This window comes from Vigna umbellata, chromosome 7 (assembly GCF_029865625.1).
Source record: "Vigna umbellata cultivar VRB3 chromosome 7, Vumbellata_1.0, whole genome shotgun sequence".
Taxonomy (NCBI): domain Eukaryota; kingdom Viridiplantae; phylum Streptophyta; class Magnoliopsida; order Fabales; family Fabaceae; genus Vigna; species Vigna umbellata.
This window is the reverse complement of record NC_142171.1, coordinates 47,170,831-47,186,692: the sequence shown is the minus strand read 5'-3', so window position 1 is coordinate 47,186,692 and position 15,862 is coordinate 47,170,831. Positions and strand designations below refer to the sequence as shown.

The following is a 15,862-nucleotide window of genomic DNA, read 5'->3' as shown; positions in this document are numbered from 1 at the left end:
TCCAACATTTGCCACGTGTCGTCATCATATTTCATGCTCTTTGTCGGTGCTACGTTACGCATCACAACTTTTTGCACCCTTTCGGTCACGCCACGTCTCACAACTTCGTGTTCGTGACCGTTATTTCTTATACCTGGTTTGCCCTTTGCACAACAAACCAAACCAAACTAAACAGAACAAAACAAATACCTTTTCTCTATGCATTCACCAAACTACCCCTCCCTTCAAATCTCAACCTCTTTCTACATTAATGCACCTCCAACTTACCATTTTGGATGAACACAACACAACTTATCATAAATTTCATCAAAAAAAGTGTAAACTTTTTACCTAGGGTTAGGTTTCAACATGGCAAGTTATACCTCCCAAATTCACTTTCCCAAACCAATTTAGTATTTATTTTGCGTTTTTACAATAATAATAATTATAATATATTAAAGGGTGATTGAAAAAGCAACATCTTTTTACTAATTAGAGAGATATTTTCCTAAGATTTAGAACTGAATCTAGAGAATTTTAACTCATCAAATTTTAACTCATCAAGTTTTAATTCAAGTTTAATTGAGTCAACCTCATTTTCACATTTATTTTTGGTGTTTGAGGTCAAGTTAATGGTGCAATGGTCTCCAAAGAACACACAGAAAACCCAAAATGAGTTGCATAATGCACGATGATGATGAGACGCTTCAGAGTTACTAGTAACAGTAATAGTAACACACTATCAAACTTGGTTCACTCTTTCATGTACACACATTGCACCCTACAAAGGTGCACCCTTTACAGCCCTCTTTCTCTCTGTCATTGCTCACGTTCACTCTAACTCTCAAACCCTTTTTCCCTCATCACTGCTTCTTTCAAAACCGCTCTGATCGGTGAACCACCAAGCACTTTTTTTTTATTGTAGTTCGCGTTGGTGGTGTTGCTCTTTTTGTTCTATGCCTTGGCTTTGTTTTTGCTTGTTCATGTTATCTCCACCATGGACTCTTCTAAGAGGCTTGCATTCTCGGAACCCATTATGTCTCAGAGGAGAAAGGTGATTTCAGGGTTCAGTTTAGGCGTTGGAGTTTCTCTTATTTTTGTTACCGTTATCTTGCTCAACAACACTTCACTCACTGTTCCCAAGGTTCAACTGTTTCTCCAAGGATCCGATTTAAATTCTTCTTTTTCTTGGCGTTTTCCCTTCTCGGCCCGTTATTCCAATGATTCCGTGAGTTCTCTGCACAGGGCTGAAGTGAATGTGTGGAGTGAGGGTTCGGAGAAGAAGACCCTTTTGGGGAGTCTCACTGGGGATCAGAAAAATGCAAGCTTGCATGATGGCCACGAGGAACATGAAGACTGTTGTTCTTTGAAGAATGTTACTGTGTCAGGGAAGGAAAATGGGCGCGTGGGAAATTCGTCATGCAGTGGTGATGATGCTTTGGGAAAGTGTGAAGAAGGGTTGGTTAAGGCAAGTAATGACAGTGTTGGTAGTTTGTTTGGGGAGTGTGATATCTTTGATGGGAAATGGGTGAGGGATGAATCGAAACCTTACTATCCCTTGGGGTCTTGTCCTCTCATTGATAGGGATTTTGATTGCCATCTTAACGGGAGGCCTGATAATGAGTATGTGAAGTGGAGATGGCAGCCGAATGGGTGTGACATTCCAAGGTATGATGATGCTCTTGCTGTTCTTTTCATCAACAATAGTTAAGAAATGTTGATTTAGATTGGGAAAAACAATACTTGTGCAAATGCAATTTATGTGTCATTGTGAGTGTGAATATGGACTGAGGCAGGTGTTGGAATAAAACAAATAATGGGACCTACACCCTAAATTAAGGGTCAATGTTTTCCCACTTCACGGAAAACATGTTTCCATGTTTTCAACTTGCATGTTTCTAGCATCTTGTCCTCTTTCTATTTTATGTGAAAAATTCACTTATAAAAGTGAATGAAGAAGTAGCAGAATGGAAGCAGCGAAGAAGGGAAATACACCGTGAAGAAAAGGAGAGCCACGGTGAGGAAAGAAAGAAAGAGAGAGATACCGCTGGTGAAGACATAGTGCACTAGATATTGTGAGTGTGTGTGATACAGGGAGAGTCTTGTATACCATCCGAGAGGGTGAGATTTATTGAGAGATCCTCAGAGAGTGAGAGAAACACTGTAATCCTACTTTCATAGTGGAGATAATTTTCTGGACTAGGTCCCGTGGTTTTTTCCGAGAGGATTTTCCACGTTAAAATTTCCAGTGTTAATTTTCTCTTTTCTTACGCTTTCATTTTTACGCTTCCGCACAGTGCCCATTTTGGGGTTCACAGAGGAGGGAACAAGTACCGCTGTTTCCCAACAGTGGTATCAGAGCTACCGGTTCGAAAAAGTCAGAAATCCTTTGAAACTCAAGATGGAAGGAGACATGTTCAAGCTAACTGCGGATAATTATTCCTACTGGAAGCCGATGATGGAAGATCATCTATACTGCAAGGATTTGTATGAGCCGATCACAAATCTGGAAATTCCGGAAGGGAAGACCGAAAAAGACTGGGAGATTCTGAATCGTAAAGCGGTGGCTATGATTCGGAAATACATCGACAGAAGTCTCTTTGAGCATGTATCGACTTATACCGATGCGTATGAGTTATGGACAAAGCTTGAATCTATGATTCAAAAGAAGACTCCAAGAAACAAAGCTCACCTAGTCAGGCGACTCGTAAAGTTGGAGTACTCTGACGACCAGAATATGATCGAGCATCTCAATACCTTCAAAGGTATTGTGAACCAGTTAATGAAAGCAGATATGAAAATTGATGATGAATTACAGGCTCTTTTACTCCTTAGTTCTCTACCTGAGAGCTGGGACACATTGGTGGTCACTCTCAGTAACTCAACACCAGATGGAAAGCTCAGTCTGGATAACATCACAGACAGTTTACTGAATGAAGAATCCAGAAGGAAAGAAAGGGGATCGAGTAGTCACTCAGAAGCCAATGTTGTTGAGAATAGAGGAAGGAGTGAAAACAGAAGCAAAGGAAAACGTGAAAAGTCACGAGGAAGATTCAAGTCTCGTTCCAAAGGTCTGACATGCTTTTATTGTGGAAAAGATGGTCACAAGAAGCCAGAATGTAGATTCCTGAAGAGAGATCAGAAGAATGGAACTGTACACCCTGATATGGTAGATCCCAAAAAGAAGCTGGAAGAAAAGACCACAACGGCGGTGGTATCAAATGATGAGAATGTGTTCCTTATCACTGAGGTAAACTATCTAAATATTGCTTTTGATGACTGCACTTGGATAGTAGATACCGGAGCATCTTTCCATGTTACTCCTCATGAGGGATTCTTCTCATCCTATCAAAAAGGAGACTTTGGAACAGTGAAGATGGGAAATCATGTCACAAGCAAAATTGTGGGCATAGGAGAAGTGACTTTGACGACAGAAAATGGAAACAAACTTGTGCTGAAGGAGGTAAGACATGTACCAGAGATGCGTCTAAACCTTATCTCAGTCGGTAAGCTAGATGATGCTGGAATGAACAACCAGTTTGGAGATGGAAAATGGAAACTTAGCCGAGGAAGCATGATTGTTGCTCGAGGAAAGAAGGAAGGCTCCTTGTACTGCATGCAAGGAAAAATATACAAAGGAGAGACGAATGTTGCTCAAGAAGAAAGTAAGGAGTTGTGGCACAAAAGACTAGGCCACATGAGCGAGAAGGGATTAGAGATCCTCGCAAAAGATCATCTCCAAAGTATAAAAGGACAACCACTTGAATTATGTGAAGACTGCCTAGCAGGTAAACAGCATAGAGTGTCCTTCCGTAGATCTGAAAATGGAAGAAGAAAAGAGCATATTTTGGATCTTGTACACTCAGATGTTTGCTCAACATCTGAAAAATCCCTTGGTGGTGCTCAATATTTTGTTACCTTCATTGATGACCACTCCAGAAAATTGTGGGTCTATCCATTGAAGAGAAAAGATGAAGTTCTACGAATCTTCAAGGAGTTTCACGCCTCAGTTGAACGTGAAACTGGTAGAAAGTTGAAATGTCTGAGAAGTGATAATGGTGGAGAGTATAGAGGTCCGTTCGAGTACTATTGCAAGACTCATGGGATCAAACATGAGAAAGTACCTCCCAAGACACCTCAGATGAATGGTGTAGCTGAAAGATTCAACAGAACGATTGCCGAGAAGGTCAGGAGCATGTTGTCTCACGCAAAACTTCCCAAGTCATTCTGGGGGGAGGCAGTGGTGACAGCAGCTGATTTAATCAACTTATCACCTTCAAGACCATTAAACGGTAAGATACCAGAAGAAGTATGGTCCGGTAAAAAGGCCTCATATCGCAACTTGAAAGTCTTCGGATGTAAGGCATCTGTTCACATTCCGAAAGATGAAAGAGCAAAGCTCGATGCTAAGGCGAAAGAGTGCATATACCTTGGTTCTCCGAGAGATGAATTTGGTTTCAGATTATGGGATCCTGCAAACAGAAAGATTGTTCGAAGCAGAGATGTGGTGTTCTTTGAAGATCAGACAATCCAAGACATCAAGAAAGTGGAGAAACCAACACTTAAGCTGATAAGTGATCAAAGCCCTATTGTGATGAACAACTTAGGGGGAGAGACTCATCAAGCCGAACCAGAGTTACAACTTGATGAAGTGGCTGAAGAAGCAGATCAACCTAATTTGACGGAAGAAGATCAACCAATTGAGGATGCTCCGCAAGAACCCCAATTGAGAAGATCAACAAGGCAGAAGCAACCATCAAGAAGGTATTTTTCAGATGAATATGTTAATTTTACTGATGAAGGTGAACCTCAAAGCTTTGTAGAAGCAATGGAGACGGAAGACAAAGACAAATGGTTGCAAGCCATGGAAGAAGAGATGCAATCCTTAAAGGAAAATCAGACTTATGATTTGGTAGAATTACCAAAAGAAAGGAGAGCATTGCAGAACAAATGGGTGTTCAAGCTCAAGAATGAAGAGAACAACCCAAGCCCAAGGTACAAAGCACGAATTGTCGTGAAGGGGTGCAACCAGAAGAAAGGAATAGACTTTGATGAAATATTCTCACCAGTGGTGAAGATGACATCCATTAGAGCGATTCTCGGTTTAGCAGCAACACTAGACTTGGAGATTGAACAACTGGACGTCAAAACAGCATTCTTACATGGAGACCTAGAGGAAGAAATTTACATGAAGCAACCAGAGGGTTTTGAAGAACCAGGCAAAGAACACTTGGTGTGTCGTCTGAAGAAAAGTCTCTATGGTCTGAAGCAAGCTCCAAGACAATGGTACAAGAAATTCGATTCCTTCATGATCCAACATAATTTCAAGAAGACCTCCGCAGACCATTGCGTGTTTGTGAAGCATTATGAAAATGGTGAGTCCATCATACTTCTCTTATATGTTGATGATATGTTGATTGTAGGGAAGGACAAAATTAAAATAGCTGCTCTCAAGAAGGCATTAAGCAAGTCTTTTGCCATGAAAGACCTGGGTGCAGTAAAGAAGATACTTGGAATGAAAATCTCCAGAGATCGTTCTAGAAGAATGCTATGGGTATCTCAAGAAGATTACATTGAGAAGATTCTCAAAAGGTTCAACATGCACAATGCCAAATCTGCTCGTGTTCCAATTGCTGGACATTTCAAACTCAGCAAGTCTCAATGTCCAAAGAATGAAGAAGAAAAAGAAGAAATGAGCAAGGTACCCTACTCTTCTGCCGTGGGTAGCCTTATGTATGCAATGGTTTGTACAAGGCCAGATATTGGCTATCCTGTAGGAGTTGTGAGCAGATTCCTGTCGAATCCAGGAAAGGAGCATTGGGAAGCTGTTAAGTGGATACTGAGGTATCTAAGAGGATCTGCCAAAAGAAGCTTGTGTTTTGGCAATGGAGATCTAAAGCTAATCGGATATTCAGACTCAGACATGGCTGGAGATGTCGATTCAAGGAAGTCAACATCAGGTTATCTGATTACTTTTGCAGGGGGAGCTGTTTCTTGGCAGTCAAAGCTACAAAAATGTGTGACATTGTCTACTGCTGAAGCAGAGTATGTAGCGGTGACTGAAGCCTCTAAAGAGATGCTATGGATGAAGAATTTCCTAAGTGAATTAGGACATGATCAAGATGATTATGTGGTGAACTGTGATAATCAAAGTACCATCCATCTAACCAAGAACCCCATGTTCCATTCACGTTCGAAGCATATCGACGTGCGGTATCACTGGATACGAGAAGCGCTGGATGAGAAGAAATTGAAGATAGAGAAAATCCATACAGACTTGAATTGGTCTGACATGATGACTAAGTCAGTACCAACCAAGAAGGTTGAAGACTGTTGCCAAGGTGCTGGTATCTTGGTACCTTCAAATTAAGTCAAGAAGGGATGGAAGACCCATTTTTGTTTTATGGGGGAGTTTTGTTGGAATAAAACAAATAATGGGACCTACACCCTAAATTAAGGGTCAATGTTTTCCCACTTCACGGAAAACATGTTTCCATGTTTTCAACTTGCATGTTTCTAGCATCTTGTCCTCTTTCTATTTTATGTGAAAAATTCACTTATAAAAGTGAATGAAGAAGTAGCAGAATGGAAGCAGCGAAGAAGGGAAATACACCGTGAAGAAAAGGAGAGCCACGGTGAGGAAAGAAAGAAAGAGAGAGATACCGCTGGTGAAGACATAGTGCACTAGATATTGTGAGTGTGTGTGATACAGGGAGAGTCTTGTATACCATCCGAGAGGGTGAGATTTATTGAGAGATCCTCAGAGAGTGAGAGAAACACTGTAATCCTACTTTCATAGTGGAGATAATTTTCTGGACTAGGTCCCGTGGTTTTTTCCGAGAGGATTTTCCACGTTAAAATTTCCAGTGTTAATTTTCTCTTTTCTTACGCTTTCATTTTTACGCTTCCGCACAGTGCCCATTTTGGGGTTCACAGAGGAGGGAACAAGTACCGCTGTTTCCCAACAGCAGGTTCTATGAGATTGCAATATTGATGAATAAAAGATGAAAGAAATCTTGCCAGCGAACAGTTTGTATGAAGGATAGAAAACATAAACTTTCCTTAATTTGAATATTAGACGGAAAGCTTTTAAGATAGGAAAATGTAGTGAAAAAGAAAAAAATATAACATAAAGAAGAACGAATGCAACGGAAAAAAAGTTCATTCATCAGTATGAATTTTTATTAAGGGGAGATAGAAGAGGGTAAGGATTATAGGTCTCAAGATGTGAAATAGTACTTTGGTCCATGGAAATGTGGCTCATTACATTGATGTGAGCCATTCTGTCTTTATGCTATAAAGTCATTTGCCATTATTCCTGTTCAAGGAGTAAGTTAAACAAGTTTGAACATGTAAGTATTGAACCATACTATATGTTATATAAGAGACGAAATTGTGAGTGCATGGTCAAGGACCACAATGGTTTTTCGGTAGTAGGAAATTACAATATAAGTAATCGTTATTTTAATAAGTAGTTAAGTAGGTGAATTTATGGGTAACATACAACACATTTTTAAATTGAAAGAAAAGTTGTCCCATAACCACCATTTTGTGGGGAATAAAATTAGGCTGAGGGGGATTTGTTTCCCATACACTCCCTTCCCAGTTTTAAACTAAACGAGGGTAATTGTTCCTTGACCATTGTTCCTTTTGGAGTAATAATAATGGTGAGTAGGGTTTGGATTATATGGTTAAACAGGATTAAGAGATCTAGAGATATACAGGCTAATATAATATGGAATAATCTGCAATTATAGTCTGTGAAATTCAGGCAGGGATGGGTGATTAGGGATCTTTATAACCTAGTTTATTTTTCTTATATTTAGTGAAGTTTGGTGTTTTAACCTTAGTTTTGGTTTGTAGTTACTTCAATTATCAAACCAGTGAAACCCATTTTAAATCATACAATATATAAATGCTTATTGCTTATGTTTGTTAATTATTGGTGTCACCTCAGTTTCAATGCAAAGGATTATGGGTGTCAAATTGTGAAATGGTACTTTTACCCCCGGAAATGTGCCTCGTTAGAATAATATGTGCAATTCTTTCTGCATATGACAATGTCATTTTGGTTTACTCTGGACAAGAGATAGAAAAAGGAGCAAGCTAAACAAGTTTGAATATCTATACTTTATGTTAGACAAGGGACACAGTTGTGGGCAAGGTACATTGTCAACGACCACAATTCTTGTTTACTTGTGTGAAATTACAATATAATCTTTACAAAATTCTTTATCAAGTGATCTACTTGCAATATGGAACAAGCTACAACTTGAAACTCAGGCAGGGATCTTGTTAGACAATTAAAAGTGTATGTGAGGAGGAATAAAAGAAGAGAGAGTTAGTGGCGGGTAGAGGGGAAATCAGTTAGAGGAGAGAGGGTGAGTTTGTTAGAAGAGTGAGAGAGTATAAATAACAAATAGTTTGAGAGAGGTAGATTATTGAGGATTTTGGAATTAAGACTGGACCTCTTGGCCAGTGGAGGAAGGGAGGCTTCCTTGGGGGGAGAGTGAGATACCTGTATTCATCTTTTCTTATCATTACAGAGGAAATATCAATACATATACATACATATTCCTTATACTGTTGAGTGTGTGAGTATTATTTGCTGCTGTTTGGTTCCTTGCATAAAGGAATCTAACAGATTTGGTCCGACCTGCCGGATCATTTCGGAGGGAAGAGGAATGCGCGTGATCAGAGAAGAATGGAGGGGTGAATGGTGGCTGTGGAGTCGACGATGGAGGAGTTGAAGGCAGAAATGCGAGCGATGACTCTCGAGTTTCGACGAGCCCTCGGAAGACGTTCTGGAACCCGTGATAGGAGTTCTGAGGGGAGTCGAAATTCCGTTCAGGGTGATCGAGAACGAAGGTCGACAGAGAGCTCTGATGAAGAATCGGAGGAGGACCGGAACGACGTACAACGCAGTTGGATGAAGCGAGTTGAGCTTCCAACTTTTGAAGGTACTGATCCAACGGGATGGATAGCGAAGGCTGAGAAATTTTTTGACATACAAGGAGTGACGGAGAAAGAGAAGATGAAGTTAGTGTATATATGCATGGACGGAAGCGCTAACTACTGGTTCCGCTTCTGGCGGAAGAAAACCCGACATCCAACATGGAAGGCATTCACGGAGGCGTTGACGAGGAGGTTCGGCGGATTAATTAGGGGAACCGTCTTTGAGAAGTTGGCCGCGGTGCGACAGAGAGGGGGCGTCGATGAGTATATCCAGGAGTTCGAGGTACTCGTGGCGCAGGCGACCGGAGTAACCGAATACCAATTGCTGGGATATTTTTTCGCGGGTTTGCAGGAGGGATTACGAAATGCTGTGAGACCGCATGACCCACGCGATTTGTTGACGGCAATGGAGAGAGCTAGGGACATCGAACAAGTGGGATGGACGTCGCGAGGAAGTAGTGGAGTGGGAGGAAGAAGCGGAGCGACGTGGGGAAGATATTCCGCGAGTTCAGGGACGGTGGCGAGGACAGAAACTTTTCGCGGACCGTCAGAGGGATCGGTGAATGGCGGCGGAGGGCAAGGAATGAAGAAGGACGTTAGTGCGAACACTGTGGCTTCGAAGGCTGGTAACAGTGGAGGAGGAACCGCGGGATGAGGCATTCGGACCCTGCCTTATCAAGAATACATGAAACGGCGAGAAGAAGGACGTTGTTTCCACTGCGGCGGACCTTACAGTCCAGGTCATCGTTGCGCTGAACGAAGCATGCGGGTGATGATCTTGGCAGAGGAGGATGAAGATGAAGAAGCGGAGGCAAGTGTCGAAGTAGAACAGAAGACTATGGAGTTGTCGGGATTGTCCGCGGGTGGCCTCTCGCAATCGAACACGATGAAGCTGCAAGGTTGGGTGCAGGGGAAGAAAGTTCTGGTGCTTATTGACAGTGGAGCTACCCATAGTTTTATATCCACCCGATTGGTGGAAGAACTGGGTCTGGAGTGCACCGACACACGCCCTTATAAAGTATGTTTAGGGGATGGACAAAGGAAAGAAACCAGCGGGTATTGCACAGGAGTCTCGGTGTTATTAGAAAACTTAGAAGTTAGAGATAAGTTATATCTCTTTGAATTAGGCGGTGTGGACATAATATTGGGAATGACCTGGTTATCCTCCCTAGGAGAAATCAAAGTAGATTGGGGACAGCTCATCATGAAGGTGGCGCATGGAGGAAGAGAAGTGGAGGTAAAGGGGGATCCATCATTGACACGTAGGGTAGTGACTCCTGAAGCTCTTATAAAAGAAAAAGGGATTGAAATGCTGTCTTTAGTATGGAGCTTAAGCCAAACAGAATTGGTGGATGAGAAGACGGAAGAGAGTGGCTTAATGCAAGAGGAGGAGGTAGAGCTGGAACAAATTCTGAATGCTTTTGAAGGGGTATTCCGAGACCCCCAAGGCCTCCCACCCGAGAGGAGAGTGGATCACAGAATCCCTTTAAAAGAGGGTAGTGAGCCCGTCAATGTGCGGCCATACAGGTACCCTCATGGAATGAAGGATGAGATAGAGCGTCAGGTGGAAGAGATGTTGAATTTGGGCATTATCAGGCCTAGTAACAGTCCCTACTCTAGTCCTGTAATATTGGTGAAAAAGAAGGATGGAAGTTGGAGGTTTTGTGTGGATTATAGGGCATTGAACAGAGTAACAGTGGCTGATAAATATCCCATTCCAGTCATTGAGGAGCTGCTGGATGAACTTCAAGGTGCGTCATATTTTTCTAAAATTGATTTAAAGGCTGGGTATCATCAAATAAGAATGAAGAGGGAAGACATTCCAAAAACTGCTTTTCGGACACATCAAGGGCATTATGAATTCCTTGTGATGCCCTTTGGATTAACAAATGCACCAGCCACATTCCAGGACATGATGAATTCAGTTTTAAGGCCGCTATTGAGGAGGTTCGTGTTAGTATTTTTTGACGATATACTTATCTATAGCAAGACTTGGGAGGAGCATTCTCAACACCTCACTCAAGTCTTAAAAGTCTTGGCTGGACATGAACTTTTTGCAAACAAAACAAAGTGTGAATTTGGGAGAAGACAAGTGAGATATTTGGGGCACAAGATATCGGCAGCAGGGGTGGAGATGGACAGGGAGAAGGTGGCAGCTGTCTTGGAATGGCCAGAACCCAGAAACATCAAGGAGTTAAGAGGGTTCCTTGGGTTAACTGGGTATTATCGCAGGTTCATTAGAGATTATGGGAAAATGGCTAAACCCCTTACTGAATTGTTGAAAAAAGGAATGTTTAAATGGTCTAAAGAGGGGGCCATGGCACTGCAGAAGCTTAAAGAGGCAGTGACTACAGCTCCAGTGTTGATTCTCCCTGATTTTGAGCAACCCTTTGTTGTAGAATGTGATGCTTCGGGTACAGGTGTTGGAGCTGTTTTGTCCCAGAAAAACAGACCCATAGCCTTCTTTAGTAAGGCGTTATCTGACTCTTCCTTAACCAAGTCCATTTATGAGAAGGAATTAATGGCACTTGTGCTTGCTATACAACATTGGAGGCCGTATCTATTGGGTCAGAAGTTTGTTGTCTTTACTGACCAGAAGAGTTTGCGTTATTTACTGGAACAACGCATTACAACTCAAAGTCAACAAAATTGGCTAGCTAAACTTTTGGGGTACGAATTTGAAATCAAATATAGGACAGGTGCTTCCAATCATGTGGCGGATGGGTTATCTAGAAAAGGCATGGAGGAGGAAGAAACAGATAAGATGCTACGGATGATATCACGACCATATTGGCTTGAATTTCAAGAGATCATGGAGGAGGTGGAAAAAGATGAGAGTTTGCAGAAAGTGTTGGAGGACTTAAGGGTAGACCCTAACTCTCATCTAGCTTATACGTTGGAGCATGGAAGATTACATTACAAGGGGAGACTTGTCTTATCAGCAAAATCTGTTTGGATCCCTCGCTTGTTGGCTGAATTCCATAGTAGTGTCACGGGAGGGCATTCTGGAGTTTACAGAACCTATAGAAGGGTGGCCCAATCTTTGCATTGGATAGGAATGAAGAAAACTGTTACAGATTTTGTGGCTGCATGTCTAGTATGCCAACAACATAAATACTTGGCAGCTTCTCCCCAAGGATTGTTGCAGCCTTTACCAATACCCAAAGCCATTTGGGAGGAGATTAGTATGGATTTTATTGTAAAATTACCCAAATCTCATGGGTTTGATACTATATTGGTGGTGGTGGATAGACTTAGCAAATATGGTCATTTCATCCCAGTCAAACACCCTTATACAGCCAGATCCATCGCTGCATTGTTGGTGAAGGAAGTGATTCGGCTTCACGGGATACCCATGACCATTGTAAGTGATCGCGACTCAACATTCATGAGTGTTTTTTGGCAGGAGATTTTTCGCCTGCAGGGAACTCAGCTGAACATGAGTACTGCTTATCATCCAGAGTCAGATGGCCAAACGGAGGTGCTGAATAGGGTGCTGGGAACTTATTTGCGTTGTTTTAGTTCTGAACAACCAAAAAATTGGAGTACAGTCTTGCCTTGGGCGGAATATTGGTACAATACTACTTACCAAGGAGCTTCAAAATGCACACCTTTTGAAACTGTGTATGGAAGACCCCCTCCAACTCTCACACGTTTCATTCCTGGAGAAACAGTGGTGGAAGCCGTTGCACAAGACTTACAAACAAGAGATGAGGCTTTGACACAACTTAAATATCATCTGGCCAGAGCTCAAGATCAGATGACCCACTATGCCAACAGGAAGAGAATGGACACCAAGATCAAGGAGGGAGATTGGGTATTCTTGAAAATCCGGCCTCATAGACAAACTTCTGTGGCCACACGCTTACACCCAAAACTTTCTGCACGGTATTATGGACCATTTTTGGTGGAGAAACAATTAGGACCAGTTGTTTTTCGCTTGCAGTTACCTACAACATCAAGAATCCACCCTGTTTTTCATGTTTCCCAATTGAAGCTAGCTATAGGGGATCATTCGGTGGAAGGGCATCTTCCCACTGAACTGCAGGTTGACAGCCCTATGTACACACCTCTAAAGGTATTAGAGCGCAGGAACCAGCCGCAACAAGGAGAGGAAATTCCCCAAGTTCTAATACAATGGCAAGAAGGGGGGTTGGATGGAGCTACTTGGGAAGAGGAACAATACATTCGACAGCAGTTCCCTGATTTCAACCTTGAGGACAAGGTTGATCTTGGGGAGGAGGGTAATGTTAGACAATTAAAAGTGTATGTGAGGAGGAATAAAAGAAGAGAGAGTTAGTGGCGGGTAGAGGGGAAATCAGTTAGAGGAGAGAGGGTGAGTTTGTTAGAAGAGTGAGAGAGTATAAATAACAAATAGTTTGAGAGAGGTAGATTATTGAGGATTTTGGAATTAAGACTGGACCTCTTGGCCAGTGGAGGAAGGGAGGCTTCCTTGGGGGGAGAGTGAGATACCTGTATTCATCTTTTCTTATCATTACAGAGGAAATATCAATACATATACATACATATTCCTTATACTGTTGAGTGTGTGAGTATTATTTGCTGCTGTTTGGTTCCTTGCATAAAGGAATCTAACAGATCTTTATACCAAGTTTATTTATCTTCCTTTTTTGGGGGTAGTTTAGTGTTTTTAACTTAGTATCAAACCTAGAACATCCATTTTAAACCATACTATTCCAAAATCTCATTACCTGCGTCAATTCTTGGAATGCAGTTTATGTATTTGTTAAACAACATCACTTAAATTGGTTATAAGTTGAAATCTGGCGCATACTACATATCAATGCTTGTGCTAATGTTTGTTAACTAACTATTGATGTCACCTCAGTTTGAATGCGACTGATTTTCTGGAAAAGTTGCGAGGACAGAGGCTGGTTTTTGTGGGGGACTCACTGAACAGGAACATGTGGGAGTCCATGGTGTGTATCTTGCGTCAAAGTGTCAGAGACAAGAAACTTGTTTTTGAAATTTCAGGGAAAACAGAATTTAAGAAGAAAGGTGTCTATGCTTTTAGATTTGAGGCAAGTTTATGTATATCCTTGAGATTTTCCCGAGTATGCATCTTTTAATGATATCTCATTGAATTTTTTTCCCATATTTATAGGATTATAATTGTTCAGTAGATTTTGTTAGCTCTCCTTTCATTGTTCAAGAGTCAACTTTCAAGGGCACAAATGGATCCTTTGAGACATTAAGATTGGATTTGATGGATCAGACAACTACCACCTATCATGATGCTGACATCATAGTCTTCAATACAGGTCATTGGTGGACTCACGAGAAAACATCTAGGGGGTGAGTTCAGTTCACTATGTAACATTGCCTTCACATTGTATATGCCTCTGCATGGTTTTATCCTTCCTTGGAATCTGTAGATTAGGTGTTCTTACTTGATGATGTGTAACAACAAAGTTTTTAGTCTGATTCAACATTATGCACAACCATGCTTACTATTTTGTCTTGTGAAACTGCTTTTCCTATTAAAGATTTGAATCTCTTGTTTTCTTCACACCAAGAGTTTTCTGCCTTGTAGTGCTTATTTTCTGTGAATTATAATACACTCTTGGCATAATGTTTAACTAAAGTTCTTGAATACGATATCACTTGCATAAACATGCCTTGTAGTGCTTACTTTTATCATACATTCTCAACCTCAAAGTGCTTACCGTCTGTAATCCTCATAATCACTAAGGTTTTTTATTTTTACGGTATATTTACAGAGAGGACTATTATCAAGAAGGCAACCATATATACCCCAGACTCAAAGTTCTGGATGCATATACAAGGGCATTGACCACTTGGGCTAGATGGATTGACAACAATATTGATGCCAATCGAACTCAGGTTTTCTTCAGAGGATACTCGGTCACTCATTTCAGGTATTGGTGTTAAACATGGCTGCCAAATGTTAAGAGTTCTGAACTTGCTACTGTTTGAAATACAATATGCAATAAATGACGCTATAGTGGGATAAACACAAAAGAAGTTGCTTCAACAAAAGTTATTGTATGAATTACAACTCTTTTATCTATACTGATTCATGTTGATCAAAATATTCTTATACTGGCTGATATGATTTCAGGGGTGGGCAATGGAATTCAGGAGGACAGTGCCACAAAGAAACTGAGCCAATATCTGATGGAAAGCACTTGCGCAAGTATCCTTCGAAAATGAGGGCTTTGGAGCGTGTGGTCATGCCAAAGATGAAAACTTCCGTGATATATATGAACATTAGTAGGCTTACAGATTACAGAAAAGATGGGCATCCCTCTATATACAGAATGGAGTATAAGACAGCAGAGGAGCTAGCCTCTGCGGAACTTCACCAAGATTGCAGTCATTGGTGTTTGCCTGGAGTACCTGATACTTGGAATGAATTACTCTATGCTTCTCTATTGAAATATGGTAAAGGCCATTGGAAAAGTTGAGCCAAACTCCTCAAATTCGTTATGATTTCTCATCCATTATACATATTCAACACATGTATATTCATTGACTTGCACAATTCTCATAATGAAAACCACGAAAGCTGTAAAATTTGTAGATTGAAAGCTCCATTTCGTTAGCCTTGACTAGTTAAAGAAAAGGAAGGATCGAATTTGTTCCCCTATTCAACTACCAAAATTTCGCTTGTAAACGTATAACAATAAATACGATGGATACATAACAAGAAACGTGGACTTGGTTGAAATGATTTTGACTATTGATTTTAAATTCAAATTTTAATCAATCGTGGTTAATCAATCATTCACACTAAAATTAATAATTGTTGTATGCAGAAATTGTTAGGATAAACTTAAATACAATAGAACTAAATGAGTTATTTATTTGTTTAAGAGTTTTGTCTGTTTTAGATTTATAGGTTTATAGTTTGGAGATGAAAGGCCAAATGAAAATTCTGTAAGTT

The 15,862-nt window shown here is 40.9% G+C and overlaps 1 protein-coding gene across 1 annotated transcript; it reads left to right on the top strand.

The window, feature by feature from the left end:
• Positions 1-641: 641 nt before the first annotated feature.
• Positions 642-15,565, top strand: LOC124821023 (protein trichome birefringence-like 2). Its single transcript, XM_088095470.1, has 5 exons — positions 642-1,647; positions 13,784-13,976; positions 14,060-14,250; positions 14,676-14,834; positions 15,038-15,565. Exons 1-5 carry the CDS (start codon positions 977-979, stop codon positions 15,381-15,383), a joined length of 1,560 nt encoding a protein of 519 aa, XP_087951596.1. The 5' UTR covers positions 642-976; the 3' UTR covers positions 15,384-15,565.
• Positions 15,566-15,862: the final 297 nt, after the last annotated feature.

Coding starts and splice junctions, on each gene's coding strand:
- LOC124821023 (XM_088095470.1), top strand. CDS start 977: ATGGACTCTTCTAAGAGGCTTGCATTCTCGGAACCCATTATGTCTCAG. Junction 1,648..13,783: donor AATGGGTGTGACATTCCAAG/GTATGATGATGC, acceptor ATGTCACCTCAG/TTTGAATGCGACTGATTTTC. Junction 13,977..14,059: donor TCTATGCTTTTAGATTTGAG/GCAAGTTTATGT, acceptor CCATATTTATAG/GATTATAATTGTTCAGTAGA.